The 16,443-nt window shown below is 29.9% G+C and overlaps 1 protein-coding gene across 1 annotated transcript in view; it reads left to right on the top strand.

The window, feature by feature from the left end:
• Nucleotides 1–16,443, top strand: part of LOC140437333 (glutamate receptor ionotropic, kainate 2-like) — an 83,451-nt gene that overhangs the window by 28,398 nt on the left and 38,610 nt on the right. The window contains exons 8-10 of the mRNA XM_072526807.1: nucleotides 2,182–2,396; nucleotides 3,066–3,282; nucleotides 5,719–5,803. Coding sequence (XP_072382908.1) covers nucleotides 2,182–2,396; nucleotides 3,066–3,282; nucleotides 5,719–5,803 — 517 coding nt within the window. The remainder of the gene's footprint in view (nucleotides 1–2,181; nucleotides 2,397–3,065; nucleotides 3,283–5,718; nucleotides 5,804–16,443) is intronic.

Here is a 16,443-nt window from a genome sequence, read left to right as displayed (position 1 = left end):
GAACGGAAACGTTAGGTGTCTGAAATAATACGTTCTGGACAGTGTGAGTTGTTCATATTTAAAACCATTTAAATTATATTTTTGGGAAACTAAACGCTACGTGCTGGAAACGCAACGTGCATGATAATATGCCATGACTTTAAATCTGCTGAGCGCTTCAGAAAGAGAATATGGTATATCTTGTGTCATAAGATTTTTTGTAATTGTGGTAAGGCTAACTAATGGCCTAGTTTCCGAATGAAAAGGCGACGCCGTATATTCTCCTGTCCATTTCCGATTGAAATCACAATTAATGCCTGCAACGTTCAGCATGGAAAAAAAGACGACCATGGGCCAACGACGTGTATTTCTAGCAACGTTGTAGAAAGCGCAAAACTTATCGACAACGTCGACACTTGACTTGGGTTTATTATATGTGATCATATCTGGTTTCGTAGCTTGTCCTGACGTCTGATCTATGGAATCATCGTAATGCTGAGAAGATGTAACAAGAACATTTCGATTCTTTTTTGTTACGTAGGAAACAATAGTGCAGTGTTGTCCAAAACCAAACATAGTTAACTGTATTTAGTTAACTTCCGTCGGTCACCCTTTTAAATTTAGCAGATCTACTGGCAGTTCTTTTTTTTTTATTGTGCCAACATATGACAGTCTATTACTTTTTAATTCGGTAACAAGTTTCACATCTGTAAACCAATTATCTGCCATTATATTGCGCCCCGTTCCATAAATAGGTTGTTCCAATCTTCTAACGACATCAGATGGTTTATTATTTTGTTCATAGGTTGTTTTTTACCATATATTTCCAGGCTATAACTATAAAAAGTAACTGCATTACACATAGCATAAATTTTTACTCCGTATTTGGATGGCTTTGAAGGTATATATTGTTTGAACCTGCAACGTCCCCTAAAAGCCTCCAGTTTTTCGTCAATAGTCACACACTGTCCTAGTGAATAGCTATGTTTACAATTATGAACAAAATCGTCAAAGAGTTCACGAATCAATGCAATGTTATCAATAGCTTTCCTCTCAGGTCTTGTGATGCAGTCATCGAAACGCAGGCATCTCATAAGAAACTTGAACCTTCTGAAACATAACCAGTCGAAATATTTCCACGCCGTATCCATCTGTACCCCAGAGATCCTCTAACATCATTTTGTTGGTGTGCAAAGTTCCTGCTAGATATAAAAGGCCTATGAAGGCCTTGAATTCTGTCATGTCCGTGTCAGTTGCATCACGTTGTCGGTCAAAGCGATCCCTTACTTCAAGATGAATGTACTGGTTTGTGAACTTGACTATTGTAGCTAGTCGTGCTTCATGTATTACTTCTGATAGACGTGTAAACAGGTTATATGGCTCAGTGTGTTGCGCTTCTTCGCGCGCGGTGTTTTCATGCATCTAGTAGTTTTATCTTTTCCAAAGTAAAGTAAATTGTCGTGTAAATCCAGTTCTTCCTCTTTCCCACTCTCTTCAGTATCAGAGTCACCAACTCTTTCATCCGTTAGCTGATCTTCCGCATCTGTGTCCGGTTCATCCTCGAAATCTTCCATTTGGTTAGGGGCATCTTCCTTTTCGTCCTCTTCTAACATAAATTTTGGAACATATTCTACGTCATTCGGATTATTTAGGTTGTAAATCCGCTTTGCAGCCATTATACTGAAAATAAAAATATAAAATAACAATCACCTATAATAAGTATGCTGAAAATAGCATAAAATACGACCAAAGTAAAAGAACACTTACACGTTATGTCGCAATGTGTCAATATGATACAATACACTTCTATGTAAACACGCTCAATCACTAGGATTGTATTTAAAATTTCTATTTCTTTATTCATCTCAGAAGCTCTTTGTTTGAGACGCGTTCTGTCCAAGATATTTTCAGAATTCTTCTATACACCCACAGCTCGAATGATTCCAGTTTTTCATTGATGTCGCGTTCAAGATCCAAGATTTCATTTCATAAAACAAAGTCGAAAAAACGTAGCACCTCGCCAACCTAACCCTTAGTTCCAATTTTAAATCCCTTGTACATAACACTCTTTTCATTTTGTTGAAATTTGCTTTAGCCTTTTCTATTCTGATTTTGATCTCCTGAATGTAATCATTTGTTGAGTTGATCAATATAATAACGTTAATAATAGCTTTATGTACGAGCATGCTTTTTATATTCCAGAAAAATGACTTGGCTACAATAACCGGCCCCATAAAATTTGATGACAGCGGCAATAGAGAATACTTTAATCTGTACGTGTACACCCAATTGGACAACCAACTTATCGCTGCATATTTTGCTGAAAACGAAACTCTTAAATTAATGAGAACTTCGGAAGAAACAAATTTAGCAGCTATATCAAGCTTGAAAAAAGTTAATGTTATTGTTTCTACAAGGTACATTTGTTAATAAATAAAAGTAAATATAGTTGGATTATTAACATTTTAATTTATTTCTTTTTTAATTTTCTCCATATTCTTAAGTTAAAAACAAAATACTCTTTTGTTAAAATTAAGAGAGCTATAATTAACAAATTAACATAATAATTAAAATCCTACATGTACTATGTACAAGCATATTATTACAAAAAACAAAAATTGCAATAGTCAGCCTTCAGCGTTCATAACGTAGTTTACTCACATGTTTACATACATTTAAAATTAGAAGAATACATTGATAATAGGTTGCCAGTCAAAAAGTGGCCGCAAATATTTTTAATTCAAGTATGTAGTAGTAATTAGTTTTTGACAAATAATATTATTATTACACATATATTATTATTACATTATATATACATATATTATTATTTCGTTCATTTATTTTTTAAATAAAATACGCTGCTAATAACGTATGTGCATGTTTTTTATATCAAATTAAAGGTATTTTTTTCTTAATATGATAATATAAGTTTTTCTGAGAAAAATTGGTCGAAAATTACATTAAAATATTAAAAAATATTAATCCAATTCTTGTTTTTAAAATATACTACAAATGAAATACTTGTCAAAATATTTATTAAAGCTGTAGAAACATGTTTGTCTCAGTTTCATTACTATCTTTTTTAGAGTTGGTGAACCATATTTGAGGCTAGCTCAGTCTCCCGACGGAAAAATATTGGAAGGAAACGATAGGTACGAAGGTTATACCAAAGATTTAATGGACGAAATTGCTGCTATTTTGGAATTTAAATACGAAATTAAGATAACAGAAAATAACGTTTATGGAAAATATATACCCGAGGAAAAAAGATGGAATGGGTTAATTGGAGATTTACTAGAAGGAGTAAGTTTTTTTGACACTTTGTAAAACTATATAAATAATCTGTATAAACAGTATTTTAGAGTCTCGTTCGAGCATTCGAACAGTAAGCACACTATCAGTTATAGAAATTAGCGATAATCGATTTTTAATATTACCAAGATTAATAAGTCATAATTTTTATAGTGAGGGACAAGATCTATATGAAATTTTAAAAACCAACCTACTGGTAATCCCATATTGATACCTATTGTAACACAGACCCCCAGACAGATATTTACAGAGTTGTAATAATCTGTATCCAACATTCAAATAAAATTATCGGAGAAAGTGTTGAATTTCGAATTATTAAATTGTGTACTTAAATGTTTTTACTAATTGATCGAAATACTGATTATTTTTAAAGTAAACTACCTCATAATAAGTTTTTTTATTAACCGTGCTAAGTTTTTCAATGAACACTTAATATTAATATATTATACAGTGAGGTCCTAAAGTAACGGAGAAATTTCTACGTAATTATAAAGTACATGAAAACTACTGAACTAGGTCAATTTTTACACACAAAAATATATATATATACAATGTACACCAATTAACAAAAACACCAATATATTTTTTTTCACACTTTATTTGCATTAATAGCTAACTTAAAAGATTTGGATGTAGCCACTAACTTCATGCTGTGAATATGCGCGTACTTCATACTGTGAATTTTATAAAAATTCACTCTCATCAATTTTTCCCAATCGCGCCTAAAGAAGTATAACTTCAAAAATAGTTTTAATTTACTTACATGTCACATGCGATGCCACAAAAAGTTACCCATTGGTTTTTTTACTATAATAAATTAAATGGTATACTTCGGAAGTTCACATTCATTTGGGATCTTCCAGTTAGATTTAACAGTTATTCCAACTCATCGTTATTATCGTTCTCTTCATCACTCTTAGCCATATTAATAATTTTCTTCAAGGCTGGGACATTTTTCATGTAACCTTTTTCAATTTTCTTTACATGTTTTATTGCATTTTGCCAGTTTTGAGCACTGATATTTTTGAACTCTGTTTTTATTAGTTCGACAACACTTTGGGCATCTTTTGGAGATGTGTTGTTCCTCCGGACATGGTTTTTTAACTGAACCCATAGCAATTCTATGGGATTCAATACACAGTAATATGGAGGTAATCTTAAAACCGTATGTCCATTGTTAGTGGCTAATTTATCTACGTATAATATGTTCTTTAGTTACGACTTTTGTATGAAGAACCTGGAGTAGTTGATCTTTGGCGTAATAATCCTTAAAATATAGGTATTCGGCTATTAATTTTTTAATGCATCTGGAGTGATATGATGCAGTGTCCATAATAATCACGCTATTTTCTTCAAAATTTGGGAGTAATATATTCTCAAACCACGATTCAAAAAGCGTCCCTTCGATGTCTTGGTGGTAGTCTAGAGAACTGTCTTTAATACTTTTGGAACTTAACAATAACGCATCGTTCACCCATCCATGTTGTCCTCCGCAATGTAATATGCAAATTCGCTCGCCTCTAGATTGGGGTAAATCTATTTGGCATTTGCTTGTACCGTTTGTCCAGGCTTTATTTATCGTTTCGTGAGAATCAAACCAAGTCTCGTCCAGATAATAAATTTCTCGACACTCACTGCGGTATTGTGAAATTTTTTCAATATATTCATTCCTCCATTTTATTAAGCGGCTACTTTCCATTATGGTTTGTCTCTTATTGGCAGTTTTATATTTAAAACCATTTTTGATCAAAAATTTCCCCAAAGTCTTTGTGGAACAATCATCAACAATATGTTTTTCTTTTAATTTTTTCATGATATTGTTTAAGTTAGGCATAACTTTAACTGCATACATATATATTGTCTCACGAATAGGGTCCAAGAGGTGAGGTTGAATTTTTTTAGAGCTTCCCAAATCCTTTCTTGTTTTTCTATTTTTCGAACCTGTCTTTATTAAACGGTACACTGTTGCACAAGATTTTTTTGTTAAAGCTGCCATTTGCTTAACAGCTTCATATTTGGTCATTTTTTTAGAAAGTCCATCAAATACATCTAACACCATATTTTGCTCATCAGCTACACACAAATTCTTCCTTTGCTGAGTACTTGGCCCCGCATTTTCATCTTCATCTTCTAAATTATCCGTAGGTTCATTTTGTATCAATGTGTATCACCTTGTATAATGAAATTTTATTGTAAAATGTAGAACATTAAATTTAGAAATCGACTTGTTTTAGATTTTTTTAAAAAGGCTTTTCATTTAGAAAATATCGAATTTATTCCATACTTTACGGACACACTGTATATATATATATATATATATATATATATACATACATATGTACACATAATTAACGTTTCTTTAAAATTTTATTGTAAACAATGTTTTATGTTAAATAAATTTCATTTTTTTTCCTTATTTTTATTTAGAATGCACATTTAGCTCTTTGCGATTTGACTATCAATCAACAAAGACGATCAATAGTCGATTTTAGCATGCCATTTATGACTTTAGGTAAGTATTTGTAGTATTTTATTATTATTCATATACCTACAGCAATTTAATGTTTATTTCACAAAGGTCACTTATCTGTATTTTTTAATTATTAAGTAGTATAAAACCTAATCGAAAACAGGAAATGCATGAATTATTGATAAACAGCAAATAGTTGCTCTAAAAGGCGAAAATAAAAGTAAAACTTACGTTGAAAGTTCAGCAAAAGACGCCCAAGTTCCCAAGTGATGATCGAACAAAGTTGAGCGTAATTTAAAAAATAGTACGAAGGTTTGCGATCTGCTTTTCAACAAATAACTTTGTTGTGCCAAGTACCTAGTACAGTTCATCTAATTTACATACCGTTGCACGTCATTATCTACGTCAGAGATCGAACTTGACATAGTTGCCAAAGTATAAAAAATTTCTGAATCCATTTTAAATCAAATAGGTCACATAATTATTGCAAAAGTGGATTATACAACAAAATAAATTAATATTTAATGTAAATAAATAGAAACAAAACAAGAGTTAAAAAATAATCTTGTTAAAAATAATTTGAGCCGCTTGTTTAAAAAACAACATAGTTTAATTAATAGTAAATAATAAAAACAAAACTAAAGTGTCAACACTGCAAGTGTTACCAATTTATGCCAAAATTTCACCTTCGTTCGATTACAGTTACAGTGTGTTCTGAACAAATGTTCTTCTTAAAAACGCTTTATAATGCATTTATACAAATTAAATGAAACATATTATTGTGTATTTCTTTAAGTTAACATTAATAGAAATCTTTAAATATTATTTCTACGCGTATATAATAAAATATGTCTAAGTATAGATATAAATTTTCACCTTTTTCTTTTGTGTAATCTGGTTAAAATTTTGTTTTAAAACTACAGAAAAATCTACGAGAGGTAGTGGTGGTGATAGCAATTTTATCCGTCTCAAACATGAAATCACGCGTTCAAAATAGCGACAAAATTTCAATTATCTCAGCTTCTAGTGGTCCAATTGTAATAATTTTTTTAAGATGATATCCCGTGAGTTAAAACATTCAAATAATACTTTAAAAGACTATAATTATTTATTTTCCATGTTTTTACGTTTAAATGAATATTCCCTTGCAAAAATAACGTAATTTTTCTTTTTTTTTTTCGTTCGATAAGTTATTTTCGTTCGACAATATCGATGTTATTATTTTATTAATTAATCTAAATTTATTCACATATAAATGTTAATTTTATTTAAATAATAATTTTATAAATAAACTTCAATAAACAATTAATTGAATAAATCACAGATCGATTACTTATTTATTAAGTCATTTTCGATCGTAACTTCCAAACTAATTGACCATTCTTAATGATTTTTTTTTAAATACGTTTTCTGAAATTCGACATAGGTTTAGAAAAAAAAGTTAATTGAAAATTGAAAAAGTTATTGTACTTGTCTATTTGGCTCTACTATTTAATTGATTTTGATGGTTCGGCTTTTATTTGAAACCATGAATTCTTTTTTATGTGCAAAAAAAACTTTTAAGTAGGTATTTAAAGTTTTTTGTCGGCTCTGCGTAAGTTTGAAAATTAATTACTTTTTTTCATAAATTTATATTGGAAAATTATTTTTCAAAGAAAATCGATTATGCTGAAATTTTGTATAGTGTTGTTTTTATATTTTAATAATTTTCTGAATAAATTTTGAAAGTTATATGTGGCTTCTAAATGCCTGAAAAAATTATAGAAAACACATTAATGTTTGATACTTTTTAAAGTTTTTTTGCCAATTTTGCAATAATAACAATTGTCTTATAGGAAATTTAATTTTAAAACTTTTTTGATGTTACAAATTTTTTCTCAAATGTATAGCTGCCGAGATATAGCTATGAAAAATAGAAAAAACATTTAATTTTTTTCACAAATTGTTTGATAAAAAATTTAGCCCACCTTTTGAAGTGTACACATAGTACAATTATCAATTTCTAATAATATTTCAAAGCGATTAATGCAAAAGACTAGAATCATATACGATTTACCCAACCCAAAACAGATACCGCCTGGTCTAATAGGCATTAGGCTTAGACCTAATATACTTCTGAAGGAAATACAAATCCCGAAATAAACAAAATTAGAAAGAAATACATCGAGAAATCCTAATACTAGCAAAAGACCGATGACTACAAGAGTCCTGTCTAGAAATTGAAAAGCTGGCACAGCAATGCGACAGCTTTCATTTAAATAAAACTGAATTAATTAACGTGTAAAATTAAAATTTGTAATAACTATTTCAATGGAAATAAGCAACAAATAAAGGTTTAAGTACGTTTATTGACGTTTCAAATTCTACTTCGTAAATCGTTCTCAAAATACAAACATTAGTAAATTAAACAAATTTTCTTATTTTCTTACTTGAAAAATTCTTCTAATAATTTAATTTTATCTATTTATTTTAATTCGGACATACATTATACATTTTAAACTAGACGACTTTTAAACGATATTGCCAATATTGTTGAGTTGCGTTCCAGGGACGACTTTACTTGTCAGATAGTTCATTCGATTACATGAAATCAATTTTAACTTGAGAATATCCGTCATAAAAATCATAGCATGTAATTCGTCTTTAAAAAGACAAACACATGCCATGATGACAGTAAAAATCTCCTATTAGTAATTCCATAGTAAATTATGAGGGAAAAACCAGGAAAAAAACCTCATAATACCATTCCGACATGGTAAGTATTTGGTCGTGAATTTAGTTTATTTTCAATAAACACCAAATTCTGATTTTATATGTTTGTTATTTAAAAAAAATAAATGATGTATCCTCTACATGTTACCCACTTACTAATACTGGTATTTTCCTTTTAATAACATTCTCTTTTAATATGGATAACCAGATCCTACTACATTCTACCGAGAAATTTGCGACACAATTGGTATCATTTAGCATAATTACAGCCGCTTCTTTGATTTTTCTCTTTTTACCATCTGTTTCTTTTAGGACTATATTTGAATCATTCCATTGAACCCTATGTTCGTTATCCCATGCGTGTTTACGTATTTGAGATCTATCAAATTCTCTATTTTTAATATAAGATGTTCACTTATTCTAACATTTAATGGCCTTGATGTTTCACCTAAATAAGACTGATCGCATTCACAAGGTATATTATAAATGCAATTCTTCGTCCTTTCTTGTTCATTGTTAGGTTTGGTTTTAGACAAAATAAATCTCAATGTGTTTGTTGTTCTGAATGTTGTTGAAATGTTGAATTTATTTCCTATCCTTTAAGTTTTTCTGATAATCCTTTTATGTATGGGATTGTTATTTTCCTCGTATTATTTCTTGTGTATGCTGTAGGATCTCGTTCTAGTTGTTCTGTTCTATTCGGTCGATTGTTGAAAATTTCTAATTTATAAACGATAAAAGATAATCATTTTTTAATAAAACAGATGTTAACGAATGTTTCTCCTTCAAAAACGAATTTTCGTTAAAACAAGTAACTTTGGCTCTATCATATAATAATTTAATGATTATCTTTTTAATATTAATATTGTGATTTGATTTGAAATTTAAATATCTGTTGGTGTGTGTTGGTTTTCTATACACCTGAGTCTCATATCAAATATCGTTTTTACAGATTAAAACATCCAGGAAAGGTAGTGTGTTATTATATTCCTTTTCCATAGTAAATGTTATTGTCTCTTCTTTATCGTTTATATCAGTCAGGAATGCGTTCAACAGCTCTGATCCATGAGGCCATATTAAGAATACATCATCTAGATATCTCCACCATACTGTGGGTTTTCAATTTTGTTTAGAATTAATATTTGGTTCAAAATCTTCCATAAATTTATCGGCTAATAATGGAAATAAACTAGAGCCCATTGCTAGACCAAAATTTTGTTTATAGAATTTATTATTTAGTTGAAAATATGTATTATCAGTACATAATGTTAACTACTCTATTATAGCTGATATGTTTAGTCTTTTTCTAGTTGTTAATGTATCTTCACTCTCTAATTTTGTCTTGACTATATTTAAAGTCTTATCTAATGGCACATTCGTAAATAAACTATTTATCTAATTGTGTCGCAAATTCCTCGGCAGAATGTAGTAGGTTCTGGTTACCCATATTAAAAGATACATCATTTATGTTTTTTAAATAACAAACATATAAAATCAGAATTTGGTGTTTATTGAAGGTAAACTAAATGCACGGCCAAATATTTACCATGTCGGGATAGTATTATAAAGTTTTTTTCCTGGTTTTTCCCTCATAATTTACTATGGAATCACTAACAGGAGATTTTTACTGTCATCGTGGCATGTGTTTGTCTTTTATAAGACGAATTATATGCTATCATTTTTTCTGACTGATATTCTCAAGTTAAAGTTGATTTCATGTAATCGAATGAACTATCTTTTGAGTAAAGTCGTCCCAGAAACGCAACTCAACAATATTGGCAATATCATTTTAAAGTCGTCTACTTTAAAATGTATAATGTATGTCTGAATTGTCAATATATATGAGTCAGATAAAAATAAATTATTAGAACAATTTTTCACCAAGTAACAAAAAAACAAAATTTGTTTAATTTACTAATGTTTGTATTTTGAGAACGATTTCCGAAGTGGAAATTGAAACATCAATAAACGTACTATAACCTTTAATTGTGGCTTATTCCCATTTAAATAGTAATTAATCAGAATTTACATACCAAATATCTGTCTAGACTTTAATAGTAGAATTTTAAGTGATATTAACAGCCTTGTACCAAATGGGAAAATCCTTACCGGGAAAAATTGAAAAATTACATATCACCATTATTTGAAGACAATCAAAGAATCTACTGAAACGTAACATATTTATAACAGAGGTACGGGCCCAATTATTCTAGTCTCAGAATTTCAAAAGGCTACGCCCAAGCGAAGCGAAGGCATTTTTCTGGTGCTAGCGAGACACCTACATAATTATTATAACTGTGAGATAATGAGTGTTGCAATGTTTACCTCCTGCTTTAACAAGATATAAAGCAGCGGTAAATTAGCAGAAAACTGGTTGGAATCAATATGTGTAAATATTCCCAAAAAAAGTAACACTAAAGAATGTAGCGATTATCGTCTTATCAGTTCAATGAGTCACCCACTCAATTTTTTTAAAAAGCATTGAGTTTCGAAAAGAATATTTACGTATGTTTTATTGGTATACATTGCTGTTTTAATGCTTAGACTTAGTTGGTGTAGGATCGCTCGCATTAAGGTGCATCAAGAGGTTTTAGCTAAAGCTCCTATTAAGTGTCTGGGAGGGAAGTGTTATGTCACCGATTTTGTTTAATGACTTGTCTAAATCAGTGTTTGAAATAGCGTTAAACAACCGTAGCGAAGGTGTTATAATCGGAGGTGGAATTATTGATAACATTAGATATTAAGATGATACCACTATAATGCCAAAGAGTTTAGAAGACATTCAAACGCTTAACAATCAACGCAAAGAAAAACGAAATGGATGGTAGTCCAAAAAAGTTATGTTGAAAACTCAGTACTAAAACTAAATAACAAAGCCCTGGACAGGATGAAACACTTTGATATCTGGCAAGTTAGATTAACTGCAGGATTGACCGAGTTATGGTGTTACGGGGGTGGTATTCAGCGAACATGCTACAAACCATGCAAAAAGAGCAAGAATTGATCAACACCATCTATATGAGAAATGTCCAATACCGCGTTATATAATGAGGTACCTAAATATCGCTTACTCCAGTTGATCATTCAGGGCAAAATAGAAGGAAAATGCTTGGTCGGAGGAAAACAACTCTCCTGGCTACGTAACATTATACTATGCAGCCATGCAACTAACCAGCAGCTTATTAACATGACCATAGCCAACGATTAAAAACAGGCGAGGCGTACAAAGAAGAAGAAGGCATCGACAATATCTTTGACGTAATATCTTCACTGAAACTCTGCGCATGTTTTAAAGATTTTTATAGAAACTCTAAAAAATATTGTAGTGTTTTTATTAATCTAATTTATTGTCTTTATTTATTATCAAAAGTTATACATTTATAACACTTACAAGTTTATTAAAGTCTTTATTACAATATTAACTAATTTATTTTACAATATGTATTTATATTTATTTCCGGCTTACAATTTAAACTCATATTCAAAACTAGAACTAGAATTCACTGTTTTCAACAAAATTTCCTCTTTAAATATAAAATGCCGTTAATTGAGAATCCCTTCGAATTCGAAAGGCGACCCTCTCGAAAAGTCAGGTTGGCAGACAGGTTTTTTCAGCTGACCGGCGAACTTACTAAAATAGAATAGAATTAGAAATAATATGTTTACAGTTTTATGACTCATATTTATCGTAACAATATATTCAGAAAAAAGGACTGGCAAAACAAAGGCCTATCCATTCATGGAGACCTTTGCCATCTAAAATTCACAGATAACGTAGTTTTGGTCACTAATAATCCTGTTGTACTACAAGGTCTCTAATAGACCTAAATGTAGGTCGCAAATCGATCCAAGATTGAACTTAACAAAACCTCATAATATAATAGGATAAGCTGAAGGTGAATATGATAATGAGTAATTTATTTACTTTTATTGGAATAACCACAATATTACTTTAAAATAAGTTTATTTTTAAAAAAGCTCTGTATAAAGAAAATAAAGTGTCCAGTAAAATGGGAACAAGAATCATAGGAGACTTCACCACAACAAAAGGGCTCCTGCAGGGTTGTTCCACCTCTCCAACCCTATTCAAAATATATTTAGAGAAAGACTTGACTACATGGAAAAGAAAATGCGAAGGCATGAGAGTACAGGTACGAAACGAATACCTATGTACGTTAAGCTTTGCAGACGATCAAGTAGTGATTGCACAAGACCAAGAAGAGCTCAGTTACATGATGAAGAAACTACAAGAAGAATATACCAAGGCTGGCCTAGATATTAACCTCGCGAAAACAGAGTACCTATCTACAAGTGAAGAAGACATAGAAGATCTACAGATTGACGACAACGTAACAATCAAAGGAAAGGATAAATTCAAATACCTGGGGTTTATAATCACGAAAAAGGCAACAACAGAGGAAGAAATTAAGCAAAGATTAGGACAAACAAGAACAGCAATCCCACAACCTAACTCAGTATGGTGGGATGGACATCTAAATATGAAGACAAAAACAGATTTATAAAACTTTAGTGCGAAGTATTATGACATATGGGACTGAAAATTGGATTATAAACAAGAAAAACAGCTGTAAGATAATAGCAACAGAGATGGACTGCCTGCGAAGATGCTGCAGAATAACAAGAATGGATAGGAGAAGTAATGACGAAATAAAGCAAAAAAAGACTAATGTGGTATGGACATGTAGGACAACTAGCGACAGCAGATGGATAAAAAAAATAACCGAATGGAGCCCCATAGGAAGGAAGAAAAAAAGACGACCCCGAAGATCCTGAAAGAACGAAGTAGACGACGCCATGAGTCAAAGAGGCCTAAACAATGGAGAATGGGAGAATAGAGCGAGGTGGAAACGGTTGAGCGAGGGAAGGCAGTGAATACTGCTGAATATATATATATATATATATATATATATATTGATACGATTAGGGTTTATAGAAAATAATTTATAAGTTATATACTACATAATATTAGATATTTGGTTGTTTTAAATAAGTTATATACTAGAGAATTTAATAAAAATTATTTATGTGAGGGTATTTTTAAGAAATTATCATATAATAATTGTAAAAAGTTGTATTTTAATGTTGTAAATATATTTAAGTGAGCCATGTGCATAGGCAACCAAAAATACTCTCGAAGTGACAGATAGAAATTAAGAATTATAAGAAATATAAAGTGGGGTTATAATAATAATGTTAGTTTAAAATGTTTAATTTATATATATTTAATGATTTAAGTGTTTATTCTGATCTGAAAAGCCTAAATGTCAACAAAATTATCAATGGAACATTAACGAATTCTCCAGAGTGCAGAGTGTGACCATTGTTTACGGTCGAACATTCTGGAATAATGATTATGTCGGTGGATGGAACAGATATTTTTTCGAGAACATCCATATCGAAGAAATAGAACGAAATTGGAACATGATTTCTTACCAGATGGTTCTAGAATATCCAAAAAGATATAAATACCCGTGATTTGGATTCAAGATGGCAGTTTTTAGCCAGAAGTCAAGCAGTTTATTATGAAAGTTAGTAGATTAGTTAGTGAAGTCAATTGTTCACAGTTTTAGTAAGTCAGTCAAGCAGTTTAATAAGAAATATGAAAGTTAGTTGGAGATAGTCCAATTGTTTAATATAGTGAGTTAAATGAAGATTAAAAATTATGCATATATTTAATGCACATTTATAATTATACACAAATAATTATTGAAGATTATAAAAGTATATTAGAAGAATATTGGATGGACATTGGAAGGAATTAAAATTATATTATGATTGGAGATTAGTATAAATCAACAATAATAATTGGATATTGGTATATTGAAAAGAAGAATAAATATAAATGGTGTTTGCTGGTTTGCTTGGTGGTGTATAAATGCTGTTGAAGAAAACTATATCTTAAATTGGTAGAAGCTGATAATTGAAAAAAGTAATTTCACAAAAACAAGGATAACCGAAGTACGAAGACATTCAGTGGTGATTAGAATATATATAGTGGAAAACAGTTCATTTAGGCATTCAGTGAAAGAAAGGTACAAAATTTTGTTAATATAATTTAGTTAGTGTCATAACAATTTCAATTTTGAAGATAGTTTGTTTAAATTTAACATTGTCTATAGAATTTAATTAGTTTTATAAGAACATCAATTTAAAGATAGTTTATTTTAAATTTACATTGGCTAGGTTAGATATATATGTGTGTTTCATAATAGTTATATTAAAGATAATTTAAAAAAGTACTTACAAGCTAATTCTTTGAGAACCGCGATAAAAACCCTATATATTATATTATTAAAAATACTCATTGCTCATCATTCAAACAAACAACACATCATAACAATTTGGCACCCAACGCGGTAGCTCTCTATTTAAAAGAATTAGTTTGGGAAGATAAGTGCTCTCATATAATTAAATTAATTATCAGTAGAAAGAAAAAAGTATAGATTTTAATTTTAATTATATTTGAACAAGTAAAGTCTCAAAATGTCTCAAGGAAAGAAAGGTACAAGAAGCAAAAAGAATGAAGAAGATGTGGAAGTAGAAACACAACCTATACAAGAGGAGAGTTTAGTTCAAGTTCCACAAGATACTGCAGAAATGAATCCAGAAAGAGAGGAAAATGTCAATATGGCAGCTTTGATGTCATTAATGATGCAGATGAACAAGACAATGGAAGAGAATTCAAAAGAAATCAAAGAAGACATGAAAAAAATGGAACAGAAAATGGAAGAGAATACGAAAAAAATGGAAGAGAATTCAAAAGAAATCAAAGAAGACATAAAAAAATTGGAAGAGAATTCAAAAGAAGTCAAAGAAGACATGAAAAAAATGGAACAGAAATTGGAAGAGAATTATAGAAAATTAGAAAAGAAAATAGAAGATAATAATAATAAAATTGTAAAACAAATGGATAAAAAACTTGAAGCTGCAGAGAAAAAAGTAGCAAATGAAATAAAAAGTATACGGAATGACCACAAGAAAAGGATAGACAATGAGAGGACAGAAGTAAAGAGGATTATTCAAGATAATAAGATAGATATAGAACAGAAAATAGAGTTACAGAAATGTAACTTAGAAGTAAAAATTAACGAAGACAGGAGAAACACAGAAGAAAAATTAGACGATATACAACAAAATATCCAAATAAATTGTAATCAAATAAGAAATGTGGAACAGAGAATAGATGATATTTCACAAATGAGAGACATAGGGAGACCTTACTTAAATTTAACAAATGAGTCTGGGATTAAATTCTCTGGTAATATAAAAAATTTGCATCCTAGAGTATACATAAATAGTTTAAAACATAAATTAAGATTTGTGAATAATATTAATGATATTAAAGATTATATTAGAATGACATTAAATGACAATGCAGCAACTTGGTTTGCTAGTATTGAGAATGATTTAGATAATTTTCAAACATTTGAAAATAAATTTTTAAATTATTATTGGGGTGAATTAGAGCAAGCCAAGTTTAGAGAAATTCTATATTTTGGAAAGTATAATCAAAATTTAAAATCAAATATGGTAGATTATGCATTGAAATTGATAACAGTTGCAAAATATTTAGAACCACCACTTAGAGAGGATGAAACAGTCTTAAATGTATCTAGACATTTTGATGCTGATGTTGTGCAAACCGTAACTGTACAAAATATTCAAACAATAGATAGTTTTATTAATTTTATTCAAAGAATACAAAGAGGCAATATGACAAGTAATAATAACAACAGAAAAAACAATAATAACTTTCAATATAATAAAAATGATAATCAACAATATAGACAATCATATAATAGATATGGTAATAATTTACAAAATTTTAATAATAATAACAGTAATTATAATAGACAACATTTTAATAACAGTACTAATAATAATAGACAAGATTTTAACAATAGAAGAAATACAGAGCGACCTAACTATAACAGACAGGTAAATTGTGT

Source organism: Diabrotica undecimpunctata, chromosome 3 (assembly GCF_040954645.1).
Source record: "Diabrotica undecimpunctata isolate CICGRU chromosome 3, icDiaUnde3, whole genome shotgun sequence".
Lineage (NCBI taxonomy): Eukaryota > Metazoa > Arthropoda > Insecta > Coleoptera > Chrysomelidae > Diabrotica > Diabrotica undecimpunctata.
This window is presented reverse-complemented; position numbering and strand designations above follow the sequence as displayed.